The sequence below is a fragment of the Taudactylus pleione genome, unplaced genomic scaffold, assembly GCF_031769625.1.
Source record: "Taudactylus pleione unplaced genomic scaffold, aTauple2 ptg000037l, whole genome shotgun sequence".
NCBI classification, from domain to species: domain Eukaryota; kingdom Metazoa; phylum Chordata; class Amphibia; order Anura; family Myobatrachidae; genus Taudactylus; species Taudactylus pleione.
Window position 1 is genome coordinate 10,338,941 of NW_028284439.1, and position 20,643 is coordinate 10,359,583.

General features: G+C 41.0%; 1 protein-coding gene across 1 annotated transcript in view; it reads left to right on the forward strand.

Moving 5' to 3' along the window:
* CLDN11 (claudin 11) overlaps positions 1–3,907 on the forward strand; it is a 65,081-nt gene extending 61,174 nt beyond the window's left edge. Inside the window, exon 3 of the mRNA XM_088452327.1 lies at positions 1,583–3,907. Within this exon, the coding sequence (XP_088308453.1) occupies positions 1,583–1,818 (236 nt within the window). The 3' untranslated portion in view covers positions 1,819–3,907. The remainder of the gene's footprint in view (positions 1–1,582) is intronic.
* The last annotated feature ends 16,736 nt before the right edge of the window (positions 3,908–20,643 follow it).

Here is a 20,643-nt window from a genome sequence, read left to right on the forward strand (position 1 = left end):
CCCCCCGCTGCCGAGGATTTTACTGTAATTGCGGTGGGAGGCAGGAGGGGTTTGCAGCCGCCGGGAGACTTGCCTGCCTTCCCGGGAGGTCGGGAGCGGCACCCGATTTTCGGGCGGCTCCCGACCAAATCGGGAGGGTAGGCAAGTATGCATCAGTTACTGTCCAACGTCATTCCCTACTATCCATGTGTTCATAGAGGGGGGATATAAACCTGTGGCCAAAGTGTGGAGAGCAAACAAATTTCTTCTTTTGGTGGCCTATTTGGGCATGGAACCGCACTTCTGCCCTCACTTCACGTCACTTCCCGGTACAAATACTGATGAGGATCTATACATTAGACATAGTTTTATGTCTGTTGTCTGAAACAAGGAAAATTGTTATCACTTATACAAAGCAAAGCTATGACATTTGTATTAGTCCTACCTGATTTGGAAATTACTATTCATTTTTATTTAAGATAAGATAAATGACCAATGTAAAACTCACTGTTTATGATGAAATCTCTTCAATCTATTGTCCTTTAAGATTTGCGTTGATATATGAGACAGAGATGATATAAGAAATTAGATGGTAGGTATATAGATTGTTTTCCCTCGGCCATCTCCCCTGAAAATACTTTGCAGTCTTCAGCGCTCACGCCATATTTCTGGCGATTTCTTCAGCAATGTGCTGTAAACGGCTGCCCAATCAGACCTTGTTCTGAGTGCAGACCCTAGACTCCCATTATAGATACAATGCAATATGAGGTCATAGCGGAATATTAATTATATGTCACAAATATATATATTTGTTAAAGTAAAAATGGGGCTGGTGGTTCGCAGAGCTCTTTGTTGCTGAGTAAATGGCTATAAAGCTAAAGGTTCTTCTTATAGCTACTCTCAGAAAGGTCGATGGAATAATCTCTGTTTTTCTAAAATATATAAGATAAATACAAAAGTACACAGAGAAAGGACGGACTAGATGGATTTGTAGGTTTTTGCCAGCTTCTCCGTGATCACATCCACTAGGTGTAATGTTGAGAATATTTACTATCTGTGCAAAGTGGTGATCATTCTACTTTACCATACAATGGGGCTGATTCACTATGGATCGCAACTGCGATGACGCACGCAGACCCTCTGCGAAAATATGGTAATGTATACTACTGCAAAGCCGTCGCACAGCCAGCATAGAGACGCCCGCTACAGCTATCTCACATCCGTAATACCTTGCAGTCCTGCGTATACATCGGGAACATTGAGTAACATTGGCCCCTCACGCACAATTACAATAGGTCTGACCTTACTCAGAAATTGCTAACCACGTCAGAGAATAATTAGTATCTGTGTGTGTGTGTGTGTGTGTGTGCGTGTGTCACTCCTCATTTCAATGTTACAACATGTTTAGGGCAATTTGACTTTACATGATCGTATGATTCAAACTCTGCAGGTAATGTGAACACAAGTATTAAAAGTTAAATATGTTTTTAGTGAGAGCTTGATAATGGGATGATGGCATTTCTGTGTGATTATCTGTAACATTACCAGTTGTCTACATTTATGATTCTTATTCTGCTCTGTTTGCTTCTTCTCTCTTTTCTAGCACTGAGTGCCGTCATGGCCACCATATGGTTCCCAGTTTCTACTCACAAGGAGACTACGATTGTGACTTTTGGATACTCCCTGTACGCCGGATGGATAGGGGCAGCGTTCTGCTTGTTTGGAGGAACAGTTATTGTATGCTGCTCAGGAGAATCTCAGGCATTCATGGAAAACCACTTTTATTATTCGTCTCAAGGATCTGGTTCCCCAACCCATGCTAAGAGTGCCAATGTGTAGGGATGAAGTGGTCAGACATGACTGATGTTCCTAAGCTTTCAGTACAACATTGTTGGACTATAATAACTTGTGTGCCTTTACTTATACCTGTGTATGCTGGTCTGCAATGGGAATGGCATATAATGGACAATTTTGCATACAGTGTTTAAATATTGGTGCTCGGTGTAGGATGTTTAGAAGAAGAACATTGGGAATTCATAGTATTTTTATTACTTTTACCTTCCTTAATGTCAGCATCACTTTCAATGTAGTCTGTCATACATTGAAACGGTAAAGATAACTTTGTTTCCTGCCAGTTATTTTTTTATACTAAAATGTAAAATGACATTTCGCAAATCTCCTTTAGTACTCTTTTTTTGTAAATAACTTTAAGGGCATGGATAAACATTTTGTTAATAAAATATGTTAATGCAAAAACAAGGCAGGTGTCAGGGATTTGCTGATTAATTGTGTGCCATTAAGTCACTTCTATTGATATAACTGTTAATTTGGGCTCATCAATAACATCTTGTCATTGGATTTGTGGCTGAACATGTCCAACCTAAACACCTGGAGAATTTGTGTATTGATCTATGTTCTGGGATATGACTCGTGTGATTGCCTTTAGCAGAATATGGCAGTGTCTCATAAATAACTTTAATACATGAATTTCTGAGTAAATAGCAGTAACTTGACATATCAAAATAGACATTTAGGTTTAGCTCCCTTTTGAAATGTATTTATTTTCTACACACACTACGGAGCTGCTATGAAAAGATGCCCACAAGTATCTATATTTTCAGAGCAGTGATTAAATTCTAAGGATTCACAATTTCTTTAGCAGATCTATATGTTTACTCTGTGGGGTTTGTGGTGTTTCTTGTCCGCTGTCCTATTTAAAGAATGCATTCTGATTTCCATCAGAGTATATATCTATGTATGAGCCACAAAAACAAACGGTTTCAGGTATTGTAACAGGACAAACAAAATGTGATTAATTCGGCAACAGACCATCTACAGCACTGCACATATTCATGTAAATAGCTTTTCTAAGCCAACTGGACCATCATTGTATCTGACACTATCAAAGTGTAAATCTGGCTTTTCCCATAGGTAGGATTCCCTTAGCACATTTACATGTGATAAGTTAAACAAATCAATTTAATATTGTTCTTTTAACAGACGTTCACTTTTGTATACTACACTACTACATGTGTTCATGTGTGATTATTATTATTATTATTACCATGTGGTTCCTGTAGTGCTGACATACTCTGCAGCGCTTTACATTTGGGTTGACTAAAATTGTATGGTATTATCTCAGTACTTTGTAATCCCATAGTAGTTCTGAAAAACATGTCCAAATCCAGTAGTAATGGGCTGCAATTATACCCATGTGTCAATACTGATTGATCCAACAATACCAGTGGCTCGCTTGTGATCCAGTAGATCTGCTACAATTGATGTGGTAGCACTTTTTTTATTAAAATTTTTCACCTTAACTACACAAAATTGCAGTATGCTTAGTCCAGGGACTGGTAGCAACATATTTGTTTTACAACTTACCTCAATTCCATGGCTGGTTCTTGTTCACGTGAGTTATTAGCTATACGGAAGAAGCAATATAATGCTTGTTTCCAGAATGACTGACTGCATGACATTGTGCTTTGAGGGAACTGCAGGTCACGTTAAGGGATGACCCATAATTCTGAAGTATTGGAGAATGCATTGCCTGTTATTAACCAATGAGACAAGGATTTGACTGTGATGAGTATAATTTTATAGTAAAGAACAAGTTCATTACTGTAAATACTACTATGGGATTTATGTAATAGGGTCCAAGTCTTCAGACGCAGTATGGATCTTGGCTGCAAATTTAAAGTTGAAATAATTTGAACATTTTTAAATTATTGCCGCTTTAAATCTGCAGCTGAGATTGCCGCACTCGAGCTGCTTCTTTAAACTCGGACCCTATAAATTAACTCCCTATATCTGTTTTCCTAAAATGTTAGGTCTTTTCTTCACATTATTAATATACAAATAATTACTTGTAAAATGTACAATTATTGTAATAATTCAGATTAAAATCGAATAAAGTACCTTGAACTTACAGTATGATCTCCTTTCATTGGTCAGTTCTTAAATTTTTCATATAAATATTACATTTACATAACTCCCAACATTGGTAATTCAGTAGTTGGGACACGTGCGTCCAAATAGGGGGTGTGGTCTATTCATAAAGGGGTGTGATCTTATGGCACGTCCCTTGTCACATCACTCCCGGAGATGCTGGGCTGCCCCCAGGCTCTCCACTCACAGTAAAGAGATGCTGTGCTCATGCGCATGGCATCTATTCACCCGCTGCTCTATTACGCAGAGTAGAGGTGAGAATGTTCTCTCCCAACTTCCCCCCATGGCTGGGGGGACAGCGGGACAGTCCCTGAATAGCGGGACTGTCCCTCCAAAAGCAGGACAGTTCGGAGGTATGCATTTACATCACACGTGCTGATTTCATGTAGGATCTTAGCTCGTGGCATTTAAAAAAAAAAAAAATATTATTTAAGTGACCACTCTCTCCTCAAGTATTTTCGTGATTAAACTGTATAGGGTGGTAGTAAGAGAAGCTTATGAGAACACTATGATCCTATGTACTCAGAGGCACCAAGAGGGTCTCTGAGTACATAACAGTTGCAGTGGCACATTCAGCAGTGAGAGAGAGGAGACTGCTGCCGCTGAGCAGAAGCAGTCTTCTCTCTTTCGCTGCCCTATATGCGGTTGTGCTGCTATACAGATGTGGCCGCTGCAGTAGTGGGCACAGAGAATAATTGTTACAGGGGTCTAGGGATACAGAGACAGAAGGATGCTAGGGCTGGAGAGACAAGGGCCTGGAGAGACACAAGGTGGATGAGGTTAAAGAGAACTGGGGTGAAGTGACTGAGATTATCCACAATTGGCATTAGAATAAAAAGGCTTGGGTAATCTTCATTCTAAAGAAACATTACTGATACAATTGGTACCATATTTGCAAATACAGTTTAATGATATAAAATAGTTTGATCAGGAAAGTACATATTTTAACCTGCACCAAAACTTTTTGTTACTATATATTAGGGATGTGCGCCGGACCATTTTTGACGGATTTGCTTCTAATTCATCATCCGGATTTGGATTTGGATTTGCCAAACTGCGGTGAGTGGCTTTGGATTTGGATTTTTTACAAAAATTGGCAAAAAAAGCTAAAATCACATAAATCTGGCTTTTTTTTCTTCCTAGAGTGTTATTAACCTCAATAACATTAATTTCCAGTCATTTACAGTCAATTTAGACCACCTCACAGCTTAAATTATAGTTTTCACCATTATTGGCCAAAGGTTGCAGTGAGCTGACTGGTTACCAAGCGTCAGAGCAGCGGCGCAGTGGCACAGACACCACAGTTTAAAGCACATCTATGAAACATTGCCACATAGCAGTGGCAGAAATGAAAGGTAGTTCAAGATGGAATTGTCCTTGGGCCCTCCCACCCACCCTTATGTTGGATATTAAAAAGGACATGCAGAGTCACAGTGCTTTTATACATAGAGGGCTAGTGCCCAAAGGAGTCACAGTGCTTTTGATTTATACACAGAGGGATACTGCCCAATGACTCATGGTGCTTGTATACACAGAGGACTAAGGCCCAAAGAGTCACAGAGCTTTTATACAGTGGGCTAAGGCTGAAGCAGTCACAGAGCTTGTATACAGTGGGCTAAGGCCCATGCAGTCACAGAGCTTGTATACAGTGGGCTAAGGTCCATGCAGTCACAGAGCTTGTATACACAGAGCTTATGCCCAAGAAGTCACAGTGCTTGTATACAGAGGGCTAAGGCCCATGGAGTCACAGAGCTTTGTATACAGTGGGCTAAGGCCCAAGCAGTCATGAAGCTTGTATACACACAGTGGGCTTATGTCCAGTAAAGTCACGGAGCTTGTATACACACAGTGGGTTTATGCCCTTTCACGGAGCTTGTATGCACTCACTGGGCTTATGCCCTGTCACGGAGCTTGTATAATACACACAGTGGGCTAAGTCCAGTCACGGAATTTGTATAATACACACAGTGGGCTAAGCCCAGTCACGGAGCTTGTATAATATAAATAATACACTCAGTGGGCTAAGTCCAGTCACGGAGCTTGTATAATATAAATAATACACTCAGTGGGCTAAGACCAGTCACGGAGCTTGTATAATACACAGTGTACACAGTTGGCTAAGTCCAGTCACGGAGCTCGTATAATATACACACAGTGGGCTAAGCCCAGTCACGGAGTTTGTATAATACACTCAGTGGGCTAAGCCCAGTCACGGAGCTTGTATAATATAAATAATACACTCAGTGGGCAAAGTCCAGTCACGGAGCTTGTATAATATAAATAATACACTCATTGGGCTAAGTCCAGTCACGGAGCTTGTATAATACACTCAGTGGGCTAAGTCCAGTCACAGAGCTTGTATAATACACCGTGCACACAGTTGGCTAAGTCCAGTCACAGAGCTTGTATAATATACACACAGTGGGCTAAGCCCAGTCATGGAGCACACAGTGGTAAGAAGTAGAACTACTCTCTCTAACTAATCTAACTCTAGTCTCGCTTTTCCCCTCTCTATCACTACCTAACTAAGCGTGACTGTTCCGTCTGGATACAGTCACGCGAAATGGCGCCGACAGCCGGGTGCCGCGCCTTTTATAGAGGCCGAACATCACCCAGCTCTCGCAAGGTCTCGCGAGAATCCGACGCCGGACGGGTGACGTTCGGCCTCGAGGTGGAATCCGAGTCAGGTGGGAACACCTGAACTTGCGTTCGGGTGGACTCGGATTCAACCTGTTCAGAATCCGAACCGCTCATCACTACTATGTATTAGCTCAGAAATTCCCAAATGCGGTACTCAAGGCTCCCAACAGTTCATGTTTTAGAGATATCCATGGTTGAGCAAAGGTGACTTGATTAGAACCTCAGTCAATTTGATTTAACCACCTGTGATCAACCATGGATATCTATAAAACCTGGACAGTTGAGGATTGCGTTTGGGAACATATGTATTAGCTGGTTGAAGCTCTGCTCTATCATGATGACATTGGTTATATTCCTACGCAAACAGGCGACTTCTGGACAATGTGATCTCATACATGTATACTGACTTGAGTCACCATTTGCCCGGGAGGAAAAATTTCTTCACATATAGGTAAGGCAGACTATTAAGTGACTGGCATGTACCTGCCAGGGACCTGGGGATAGAGAGCCCCTAAAAAAATAGTTGTACTGGGCCCCATGATTTCTAGGATTCGAGGTGCCATCTCAAGCATGAGTCTTATTTTCCTTGCTATAATACACAATGCTCTCCGGTAGCTCCTTCTGCTTTCTTTCAACTTTCTGATACAGTGAAGATCAGACACAGCTGTTTTGGCAAATAGTGGTGGTTCTGGGTTAGGTTATAGTTTAGGGGAAGGCAAGTAGACAAATGGAAAATCAGATTGAAAATTAATTTGTTTTGGAACAAGATACCTTTTTTTTTTTTAGCATTGTGTACAACAATGTTATCTTCCATGAATATTAAAAATATGTTGGGTAAAGACTTATCAAAACTTGTAAAGAGATAAAGTACCAACCATTTAGCTTCTGTCATTGTTTCTAGCACAGCCTGTAAAATTACAGTTAAAAGCTGGTTGGTTGGTACTTTATCTCTCTCCATGACTTGATAAATCTACCCCATTGTGTGTTAATACAATGGAACCTCACCACCCAGGGCCTGATTAACAATGGGGCAGATTGAGCTACAGCTCGAGGCCTCCACATAAAAATAGGCCCATCATCATGGCAGCATGACGATGACCAGCTGCCACACAGCCTGCCATAAAACATACGTGTTCAAATAGTTTTATAGTTATATAACATCATTCTGCAGTATAGGCCCTTGAACTTTTTCAGCCCCAGTTCCCAGTGGCTCGTAATCCAGCCCTGTCATCACCTCAAGATACCTTAACCTCTGGGGACTCTCTCACATGTGTGGCGTTTATGGAAGACATTTACTCTTACCTTGGCTGTGTTAGCAGTATGACTGATGTGACTTATTGATAAACGCAAATATGGTGCATTGCTGTATGACAGAATACCAGATAAGTAAATGTAAACTCTATTTTCAAAGTATATTTTCCCTCTGATGGTAGCACACGTCCTCTGGGTGCCATTAACAACTGAACTACTTTTAAGCACCAGAACATGGTTAATCTAATTTTCTATGTCAGCGTAAGCAGTCTTCACTGAAATAAAAATAGTCACATAGCATAAACCCCTACAATGCAGGAAATGTGAACATCTGCCAGCCACACTAACAACACTCTTCTCTCCAGGTTGATTTATTACAGGTAACAGAGATCACAAGGAAGTTTCTGCATACACGACTCCATGGACTGCCTGGAGGCTGATTAATTTGGAAGCACCAGTCATCTGTAAATGATACCTAACTTGCTGTGCCTCTGTAACAATGTACTAATCCTCTGCTCCACCTGGTCGCTTATCCTGGGTTCTGGTGCAGGATTCTGTTGATCTAGCACCACCCATAAGGTGTTGGGTATGACATCCCAACAGTCGGTATGCCGGCTGCCAATAGACTGACAGCGGCATCCCGATGCCTACAATCCCGACAGGCAGGGCCAGTTCTACCATTACGCATGGTACACAACTGAGTAGGGCGCCACATAGTGGAGGGCACCTCAGCTGCGTACCAAGCGGGCCGCAGGCAGACTGTGTCTCTGTGACACAGCTGCACCGCGTGTGTAGCGCTGACCAGACGGAGTTTGGTCAGCACTACACAGTGCCAAACACACAGCCACCGGCGCCAGCAGCTGTGTGTTTGTTGTAATTAGCAGCCAATGAGAATCTGTCAGACTCTCATTGACTGCTGCGCCCACTGCCGGAGTCATCTTCCGGCTCCCGTAGTGGGTAATGGGAGAGACGTCATGACGTCTCTCCTATAATGCAAAGCGGCCCGGGAGGACAGACGGAGGAGCTGATAGCGGCGACGGGACCAGGAGCAGGGTTTCAGGTAAGTGGTTTTTTTTTTTTTATATTACGTGTGTCTCTACTGGGGGGGGACTACTACTGGGGCACTACAAGGGGGGCTACTACTGGGGGCACTACAAGGGGGGCTACTACTGGGGGCACTACAAGGGGGGATTACTACTGGGGGCACTACAAGGGGGGCTACTACTGGGGGCACTACAAGGAGGGCTACTACTGGGGGCACTACAAGGGGGGATTACTACTGGGGGCACTACAAGAGGGGGCTACTACTGGGGGCACTGCATAGGGGGGGACCTCCACTGGGGGCACAACAATGGGGGGACTACTACTAGGGGCACTACAAGAGGGGGGACTACTACTAGGGGCACTACAAGGGGCGGGACCACTACTGGGGGGCACTATATAAAGGGAATACTGGGGGTACTGCATAGGGGTAGGAACTACAACTGCAGGCACTGTTTAAAGGGCACTGCATAAGGGGTACCACTATTGGGGGCACTGCATGGGGGGGACTACTACTGGGGGCACTATATAAGGGGCATACTACTGGGGGCACAAGGGGCACTGCACAGGGGGGACCACTACCGGGGGCACTGTAAAAGGGGAACTGCATAGGGGGGCGCCAAAAAATCTACTCGCTTACCAAAAAATTTGGGCTAGGGCCGGCCCTACCGACAGGGGATAAGTAAGTACTGTTCCCCCGCCCTATTCACCCCCTAACTCTTCTTTCCTGCACCCCAATTCTAACTCTCCCCCCTTAGTGCCTAGTCTAATCCACCTCCCCCTGCAGATGCAGTCCCATATGCAGCTGCTGTGTGAAAATATGCAAATGTCACAGTTTCCAAATCCAAGCATCTGCGTAGACAAAGATGCTGCATTGGTCACAGATCATTTGATTATCACAGTTCTGAGTATCCCTAAGGCTACTAAAAATGACCACGAGAACTTGACATCATTATGCTGCAAGAGACTCATCTCAAGGACCCACATCCTTCGCTAGCCTGTAAAAGATATCCCCACGTCTATTATTCTTCTCTGTCAGCTAAACGCCGGGGTACTGCTATCATGCTCCACCGCGATCTTCCTCTCATTGTCCAAGACTCCATTTCTGATACCCTCTATAGCCTTAGCTAAACCTTCCTTGACAGCTGCTATCATTCAGTACTTAAACTACTGCTCCCTTCCAAAACTTACTATAGCCCAAATAACTGCTCTTAATTCCTATATTACTGAAGAGGAAATCTCCGGGGCAATTAAACAGCTTTGGCGATCTGCTGCCCCAGGACCCGACAGATTCAAAGCCCTGTACTATAAAAAAAATTCCGGCCTTCTCCTACCTATGCTTCGGTTACTGTTTAATTCCTTGTTTGAGGATAACTGACTCTATGACGCCACCACCAGGGCTAACATAGTTGTTATCTCTAAACCAGATTGCGAGACACTATCTATGGGTAACTATAGACCAATATTCCTTTTAAATGTTGATCTAATCAGTGGTGTCAAACTCGGGCCATCCAGCTGCAATGGAACTACACATCCCAGCATGCACTGTCACAGTTTTGCTATTAGGGCAAGCTAAAACTGTGGCAAGGCATGCTGGGATTCCACTGCAGCAGGGTGGCCCCAGTTTGACACCCCAGATTCTTGCTAACCGATTGGCCCCATTGTTGCCGTTTCTTGTTCAGCCAGACCAAGTGGGTTTCATCACAAATAGACAAGCTGCAGACAATACAAGACGACTTATAAACCTTATTCATATTGCACAGCAACGTTTTTTGTCAGCCCTGGTAGTAGCTTTCGACGCAGAAAAAGGCCTTTGACAGGGTCCCTGGCCTTTCATGCATCAAACACCTCAATTTATAGGGGTTTACAGGTCCATTCTATAAGGGTATTACGTCTTTATACCGTAACCCGTAAAACACCTTCAAGGTGAATTTTCTGACTTCATTTGGGAGGGTAGGAAACCCAGGGTTAAGATGCGCTTACTACAGAATGCCATACCTCGGTAGGTGTGGGAATGCCAGATCTCCTCAAGTGCTATCAGGCAATACACCTTGCACCATGTATACAATGGCATGCCCCCCCCCCCCCGAAGCAAAGAGTCTAGACACATATAGAAGCCAATATCTTATTATTTTACTCGCCATCTAGTCTTCTCTGCTGTCCTCCTGTTAGCCGCCCTACCACCGTATCCTCGTTACCGACTGTTTGTTTCACACTGACCATGCAGGATTTTTGTTAGTAAGGTCTTTCCATCCCTTACTAACTCCTCTTTGGAATAACCCTGCCTTTGCACCAGGTACGGACCACGGAGTATTTAATTTTCGGACCCTCCAGAATATAATTTTTCCATTAGATATTGCACCTTTACGTTCTTTCCCTGATTTTGTTCATTTACAACCTCGTTATTCTCTCCCACAGAGTTTTCTATCAATTTCTACAAATACAACACTTTAATCAAACACTCCCACAGGGCTCTCTTCCCACCTCTAGTTCCCCCATAGAATCATTATGCAGACATTCTCAGAATACTAAGGGGCTTATCTCTACCATATATCAATTGTTTCTCTCCCACAATCAGCCCCAAAAAGAGGCACATGAATTGTCATGGGAACGCGATGTGGGTGAGGCTCTGACCCCCGAGAAGTGGTCTGAAATCAGACTGGCAGTCACCAAAAGCTCCATTTCCCTTAGAATGAAAGAAATTCCAATAAATTCTATTTCCGCTGGTACATAGGGCCTGATTCAGAGCCGCTCGTAAGCGGCCGCTCGTTCGTTCCGAGCGGTTTGCACAACTGCGCATGCGTATGGATAGTAATATGCATGCGCGAACCAGTCAGTGCGGCCGAAATTCGTTTGTTCGCTAAATAGCGAATGCCTGCTATTTTGAGTGACAGGAGGAGGCGTATGTGGGTGGTAACAAGGGAAGGTGCTTGAAAACGGGGAGTGGAGATCCGAAAGCAGGCGTGCTTAAACGTCAAAACGGGCGTTTTAAGGGTGTGCATAATTAAAACAGCAGCGTCATTGACCACGTCACTGGGTTATTTTATAGCCAGAACTGCTCGCAAGATTGCGGTAGGAAAAACCAACCACAAGAATAGCGAGCAGTTCATACCCTGTTCGATGTACTCGATTAATCTAATAAATAGCAGACATGACGTAGGATGCGAGCGGCCAGGGGGCGTAGGTTCCCAAAAAATGACTGCAAGTTTAGTTCGCTCGTTCAGACCTAGAGGCGTGAACAGACCGCAAAGAGCGAACGGTTCATTTGAATAGCCAGCCCTATTTTCTGGACGAGCGAGCGCTAATTACGTCCGGCTCTGAATCAGGCCCATAGTTCCCACCCATCTCCACTTGATATATCCTACTGGTTCCAGCCTCTGCTGGCGGCAATGCGGCCAACAGGGAACCCTGTTGCACATCTGGTGGACATGCCCCTGCATCCAACCTTATTGGAAAGAGGTCCACGATTTAATCAAATCTATAACTGGACTGCAAATGCCAGATACCCCTCTCTAATTAGACCTATTCCATCTTTCCCATTTCAAACACAGAAGTTGGTCAAGCATATATTAAACGCAGCCAAGTGTCGCAATGGAAATCAGCTACACCTCCTTCTATTTCAGCTACAATTAATGCTGTATGGTCCGTCTATAGAATGGAAAGAATCACATCGTTCCTACATGACACCCCTGTTACTTTTACCTGTTACTTTTATTACAATTTGGACAAATCATTTTGAGGCCAAACCTCCTTTATCTACAATTTAGTTTTGCTCACTTCTCATGTTTTTTGAATGACATGCACCGACTGCTTCTCTCCATTGCATTCCCCCTTTTTCTTTTTCTCTCCTTTTTTCCTTTTTCCCTCCCTTCCCCAATACTCCTAGTTTTTCTTGTTAAAAACAGTTTATTTGTTATTATACTGTACTATCTCTATTTGCCAAAATATTTACATATTATTTCTAATTTCTTATATTGTTCATTCTATTTTGAACTGTTTATCTGTATACTGCATAAAATTGCAAAAATTCAATAAATAGATTAAAAAAAAAAAAAGAAAATGTCCATGGTAACTGTGTACAGGATCGCCGACACAAGCTCTGACACTCCCCAAAAACAGTTGTTCTATGCCGCCACTCCCCATTACCTCCCAGAAACGCTCCCTGTCAATCACACTGCTAGTAAAAAGTCGCTGTGAGTGACTATGGTAATGTACCTTGACACAAACGCAGTGCGATTTAGATGCATGCAGTTTACCGATAATCTCTCAACTACGAAAATATCAGCATTGCGTACATCTCTGAATCATGACCATAGATAATGTTACAACGTGAGTGCAGTCTCTTCCTCAATACATTTCACATTGTTACTTTAGAGTGTTATCCAATAAAGGGCAACATATTGCTCAGGAAGGGAGATCATGTAAACACAATTACATCTGCACATCTAAGTGCATATTATCCACTCCAATAGATATGTAAAAAATATAGCCCTGTATAATTACTTCTAGTTTAACATATACACCTACAGTTACTATACAGCACTGTTCCATGGCCAGATAAGACAGGATCAAGAGATAGGGGTAAATTTACTAAGATGGGAGTTTTATTAAGAAGTGATGTTGCCCATAGCAACCAGATTCTACTTAACATTTATCTAGCACCTTCTAGAATATAATACCTGGAATCTGATTGGTTGCTATGGGCAACATCACTTCTTAATAGAACTCCCATCTTAGTAAATTTACGCCAATAGTGTCTATTAATGGTTAATTCACATCGCTTGGAACCCTAAAAGTGATTCTATGTAAATAGCGCTTGGAGCTGTATTATATGTATATTTGCACTGCATGTGCTCTGAAAACTGCTTCACGCAAATACGGCTCTGCAGAGTCACACACTTACTGGAGAGGCAGAGCGGTGTGTTAAGGCGTGTTAGTGCTTTTTGTGTGGGTACTCAGCGGTAGAAAGTATCAGCACCTTTTTTTGGGTGTAAGTTTTAATTCTTATGACGAGTCCAAAAACAGGAAGAAATCAGTGATATCATTAAAAGTAATGAATAAAGTTAGCTCCTGAAACAGCTATAAGTGGTCTATTTACTAAGGGGAGAAAAGGGGGAAAAACGCTAAAGGCAGAGAAAATACCTGCACATAGCGCTTCTCAGTATTTACTAAAGGGATTTTCTCTGCCTGCAGCCTGCCAGTGCTAAGTGCAGGCTACAACATCACACTGCCCCTGGGGCACGTAGCGCTGCCATAGACACCTATGGCAGCGCTAAGTGTCCCAGGTATTACTAAGGGGAGAGGTCACTTACAGTCTGGTGACTTCTCCAGCGCTGATACCGCCTCCTGTAGCTGCCGATATCTGCTTCTCCTCACTGGTGAAGCAGAACTTGAGCTGTGTCAGTTTGGCCGTTTGTAAATAAAGTTTGTTGAAAAAAAAAATCGTCACTGCTGCTGCTGCTGCTGCTGCCGCCGGAGATGGTGAGTCACACAGGGCTGTCAGGGGAAAGGGGTCTCAGCTGTTACTGCCGAGGGGGTGACCTAACGTTCCCCCTCCTCGGCTGGTCTATTTTTAGTAACAGCTGCGTTAGCCAGCTCCTGCTTCACAGCGGTAGCAGGCAAAGCAGTAGTGGCATTACCTCCACGATATGTGGAATCTTAGTAAATAGGAAATTATAAAGTCAATTGTATATTCGTATAAGTTAACCCTTGATGAACTTCCTTTGGTTCTGGGTAAAGTAGACTATAACAGAATATAAGCGACAGAATATAAGCGACTATAACAGAATATAAGTATGTTGAAATGTGGTGGATAATACTATTAAGCTAACTGATGATGATAAATCGAAAGAGAGGACACATCATGGGCTGTATGATATAAGACGTAAGTGACGAAGAACAGCTCTTCGTCACTTACGTCTTATATCATACGGCTCATATATACTCTGTTATATTCTTATATCATACGGCTCATATACTGTATATTCTGTTATAGTCGTTTTATATAACTTAATACTTTATGGTTAGTCAATTTAGAGCTAATTACACTAGGTTACAAATATGTTGTCCTCTATTGCTGGATTAAGAAACCATATACGATATAGAAACATCCCCATAATTAGTGAATGTCTATCAATCAATTATAATAATCCATATATTAATGACATATGTATACTGTGTCTCATTTTAATTTCTCACTAAATGTTGTATATAAGTATAATATATTGTATATATCGTTTAACTAATTAATGAATTCACTAAATTAATAATTTCACAACTCTACAGAAATATACACTTATATATTAATTAAATACTTGTTGCGGTCTCTCTCTGTCTCTTTATTTAATTCATTAATATTTTATACTGTTATATCATATCATATACTGTATATGTATTCATTTTTGTGTGTTACTTATTAAGATGAATTTTATAGTAATTATTTATGGTTTAAGACATAATAAACCAATAAAGGGGTTGTGTCTCAATAAATTAAGACAAATGAAAGAACGCACCCACCTTTAATTATACTAATTGTTCATGGTATAACTTGAATCTCTTTTGAAGTAAGGTCTATTACCTGTGAGGAACGGCCAGACCTACAAAGGCCGAGAAACGCGTTAGCTTCACCTTACTGGTTCATTTATTCAGGAGATTCACAGCGCTAATGCACATCGGATGCTCCAGATTTGTTTTTACCCAGAACCACAGGAGGTTCATTAAGGGTTACCATGAATATACAAGTGACTTTTTAATTTGGTTTTCATCCTATATGTATTGTCTATTTTTATAATCAGTTTTTTATTGTCATGTCATATTTTTAAAGAATGTACTGTGTTAATTAACATGTTGCCGGTTTAACATGATTATATAAATTTATACATAGTTTAGAGGAACAATTTAGAGCAAATTTGATATGAATAAATATGATTTTTATTTGAATCACATTGCGCTCCCAAAATTTGTTTTATTTGTTTCCATAATTTTTGAGGCTAGCCACCTCTTTTTTGGTTGAGCTGCAATTTACGTACATCCTTATTTCTTGACTCTTCATTACAGCGCCCATTGCTTTGTTTTTTTACCCTCTTAGTAAATAGACCCCTAAATCTTGTATCAGCTTTTGGTGAGTACCGGCACTGAGGGGCGTTCTCATCGGCAAAGCTCACATTAAGACATGTGAATATACATGTGCTAGGAGACATACCATATGTTTTGCACCTAGATTAGGTAAGATACAAGCACTCACTGTGATGAAGGGAGTTTTGTTGACATTCAGAATGTTGACATGTACAATGTTGATGATATAGTCATAATGTTGACATTTTGCAAAGTAACATAGCTTTTTCTTTTCTCTAGTGTTCTAATGTATGCCCGATTTACTTCTCATTCTGCATCAGCCCTTTGGTGTATAAAGCAACATCAATGGCCATATAACATAGGGTGCAAGTTAGAAAAAGTGCCAATATTTTGGTAAATTTCTTTTGAAGACAAAACCAACCTTTCGTTGTTTTTTTTGTTTTTTTTTAAATGACGATTTAAATCCTGGGGCAAAATGTATTACATTTGTCCCCTTGGTGTTTAATACATTGTAACACAACAAAACTGATTCTATTAGAGATGTGCGCTGAACCCCATGTTTTGGTTTTGGATTCGGATTCATCTTCGTGTTTTGGATCTGTATTTTTTTTAAATAAAATAAAATTAAAAAAACAGCTAAATACGTCATTTTGACTTGTTAACATACAATCCAAAACCCGAGTTTGGTTTTTAAATCCGAGTCCCTACCCACAGGAATATCCGAACTGGGTTTCAGTTCGACTCGGTACCCCAAAGTGATTTCGAACTCGGACTCTGTTCGACTCGGATCCCCTAATTCAGTTGTTGTCGGTTTTCTGAGAACTGGACCTGCACATCTCTAGTTTCTATGCATTCAAAATGATCAAAATATTGAAAGGATAGCTTTTTAAAATAATGTATGGCGTTTATTCTATTGAGGCATAAATGAAGATGTTACTTGTATTCTTGTATACTTGTATGAGAATAAACATTGTTGCTTTAATTAAAAAAGGCACACATAAAAGCTTTAAGCATTTATTAAAATATACACAATTTGGTCAATTGTATTTTCAGATAATAACGTCAGATCAATAATTTAACACACAATTGTTTGCAAATAAGTCACTCCATAATATATATGCATATATTTAGTTTCTCTCCTTAGTTTACACAATAACAACCCATTGTCCAATGCACCAATGGGACTTTAAATCCACAAAAAATAACAAACACTAACAAATACAGCATTGTCAGTTGCGGAAATAACACAACAAAGAGGCCATGTGCTAAATATAACACAGACAGTAACAAAACATGAGATGCAGCACAGACTAAAACTAATGTAAAAGACATTGCAACATAAAACAGACTTTTCAAAATACCAGTGTTAGATTGGAGGACACACATTGTGAGCAGAACAGAATTTTTAAAAAGGGAATTCTACATTTGTCTTTTGTCTTCATATGTATAATCTACAAGTTATACTCAACTTCACTTTGTTATGGATGTAGCGTTGCCTGATTGCTGGTATACTATATATGAATTTTTGGTAATTACAAAGGTTCGAAACATTGACTGACTTGACTAAAGTATGGAATTAAAAGAATAAATCATGCACCTTGGTTTATGAAGGAGAGAAATAAAGAGATGCCGTGGCACTCACAAACTTCTTACTCCAGGTGCAAAACGGTGATTGACACCAGTTTTCAGTTTTATTATCAAAACTTTCATCAGGTCTGACAAAAGTTTTGATAATAAAACTGAAACGTTGACTGAGACTTAGGTGTCAATCACCTATTTGCACCTGGATTCAGAAGTCCTGTGAGTGCAACGGCATATCGACCACTACATAATCTACCTTTTTGATGAGGGCACCCAGGCAAGCTGTCTCTATGAGGGATTGAGTGACGACCATTGCTTCTATTATATATTTATATACTAGGTGGAAATAGAGGTCACTGTGTATATATTATGAAAGGTCAAAGACCAGCACTCTCAGAAATAGTGTATATAAAGTGCCAGGGTGCCTTCCTCATATAATCAGAATACTGACAAATGCTAGCGGTGGCACTCAAGGGCCCTTGAGTGTCGCCACCAGCAATTTTGAGTACATATATATATATATATTTATATATATACAGTATATCTAGATCTAGATATATATATATTTGCAAAGGCATTGGCGCACTTCCAATTCCGTACACAAAGTTGTTTGTACGTAAAGTAGCATTACATTTGACAACATAGTGGATACTACTAATTTAGACTTTACATCTAGAAAAAATGCATTTTCAAATTAAATCCCTACATTTGTGGCCTAATGTTGCCTTACTATAGACACCCCTCACCCCTGTATAGCAGAAGCCTTACATTTATTTCAATTTTGATTGTAGTGACAATTTATGGTAGCTATCAGGATTTTTATTAACCTCCGCACTATTTCTTACCTATGTTTAGCTGATAAAGTTAAATACAAATATATTGTTTTGTACTAAATTTTTAAATATTCTAAATAGTCCAAATAAATTTAGGTTAAATAAATAAGGAAATACATACCCTATTATGTCAATTGGCAAAATAAAAAACCATCTCAGGTATAGAATGCATTACTCCAATATATATTCTATGTACAAGTCTACATGTTACATAAAAATTAGGCAGTATTACATTGCTCAACTTCTACTGATTTATAGATCTAGTACTATGTATATGACTAATGAGAAATTATAGGCAACATAATCAAAGACTCAAGAAACATGGCTACATTTGAATAAGGGCAAGGCCACAGCTTTTACTAATATAACAAAGCTTATTGAATTATATGTAGCAGTGAGTGTAGCCAATCATACAAATGCCAGCCAGCCCGAGCATACCCATATACCAGAGCCTTAGCAACCTGCCCTGCCAGAAGCTCTATGCAGTCAGATGGACCTAGATCTCACACCTGAATATGTGTTTGTTCATCCTGACCCAATTGGTCCATCTTGGATTTTGACACTTTACCATTTACCATGCGTACATCTCAAATTACAAGCTTCCTAGAATAATGAGAATGCAGCTCATTAGTTCTAAAAATGCCTAAGGAAAAGCAATCAGAAATAAAATGGTACAGTATCTTAATGGGAAAAAAACATTCACAACACATCCTGGTATACATAGGCAAAAACAAAGAAGACATTGAAGCTCTCAAATGCAAATCTCTGAAAAAAGGGTCCATAAATATAGAGAATATGGCAAAACCTCTCTGACGGCAGATCCAGATGATAAATGTGCTCATGAGATACGGCATCTGCAATGTATTTGTATATCCTGGCAACTTTTTATTTAGCATTATTATTATATGTTATTTCTAAGGTGCCACGTAGTTTCCACACCATTATACAGGACATATAGCAAGTAACAGTAACATTTGACATGTCAACTGTAAATGTAAGTTGACATATCGTTCGAACAAACAGAGTCAATAAACCCACAAGTTAGGTAGGATGCGGACAAGGTGTGAGGGCTGGATCTTACTGGAGTTTGAGTCAGTAGGAGGGAAAATCAGTTCTGCACTCAAAGAGACTGTACCCAGTGAAGGGTGAGCACACAAAGATAGAGTCATTGAAGTTGACATCTCCACTTTATCTCTATCCAAGGCTTGATACATCTCCCCTTAAGAGACAAAGACAAGGATCAGGGGATGCAAGAATAGTGCTAGGGGTGAACCTGAGAATTGAGGGCCATGCCTGTGAAAGTTTATATGCTAAGAGGAGGACTGATCAATTGGACTAGGGAAGAGAGAAGGCCAGCGGAGGAGATTGGAGGTTTAGGAGAAGGTATAGTAGGCCTTGATGAAAATGTGCATTTGATGAAAAGTGAGTGTTTAAAACTGGTGAAAGTAATTGCAAGTCTGACTTGGTGAGGGAGAAAGTTCCAGTGGAAGGGGGCATGAGAGAAGGTAACCAAGGTGAAGTAGAGGCGACAATCAGAGAAAGAGTTGAGCAGGAGGGTAGAAGTGATTCAGAAATAAAGTTGGAGATGTAGGATTGGGTGTAGTTAGGGGTAGATGTATTGAGCTCTGGAAAGTGATAAATTGGAGAGCGATAAATGACCAACCAATCAGCTCCTGTCATTTTTCAAACACAGCCTGTAACATGACAGTTGGGAGGAGTGGTTGGATGTTTATCACTCTCCACTTTATCATTTTCACAGCTTAATACATCTGCCCTCATGTGTCCTTTGCAAGTGAGTGTCAGGAGTTTGAACTGGAGCCTGAAGGGGATTGCGAGCCAAGGATCCAACATCAATTCATCTTATCACGGCAAGAACTAAGCGGCATTAACTCTCCCATTGTGCTTTCACCCGGGGACTAGCAACCATCCATCAGGAGGACCTCTATTGCAGATTCCGAGGACGCTCAGATGGAGGGTCCAGACATTTCAAGACCGCAGTAACTTGAGTTGGCACACGGCTAATGCCAGGTGGTGCACGCTTGACTTATTTTCATCAGAAGCAGGCACATTTACCAAGCAGTTTATACCGTAAGAAGGACTATATATATATGCATGCTGGCATACTCATATTGGATATCCAAGTCCTTGGTACTGACTGTTTGGAATTTCCCTCTTAAACAACGATTCAGTTAAGTCCTGCTGCATAATCCATTTTTTGGCATACACTGCATGTTTTCAGGATTACCCGGGCTACACTCTATGACTTATGGCACGAAACATCCAGGATGAAGCAGGA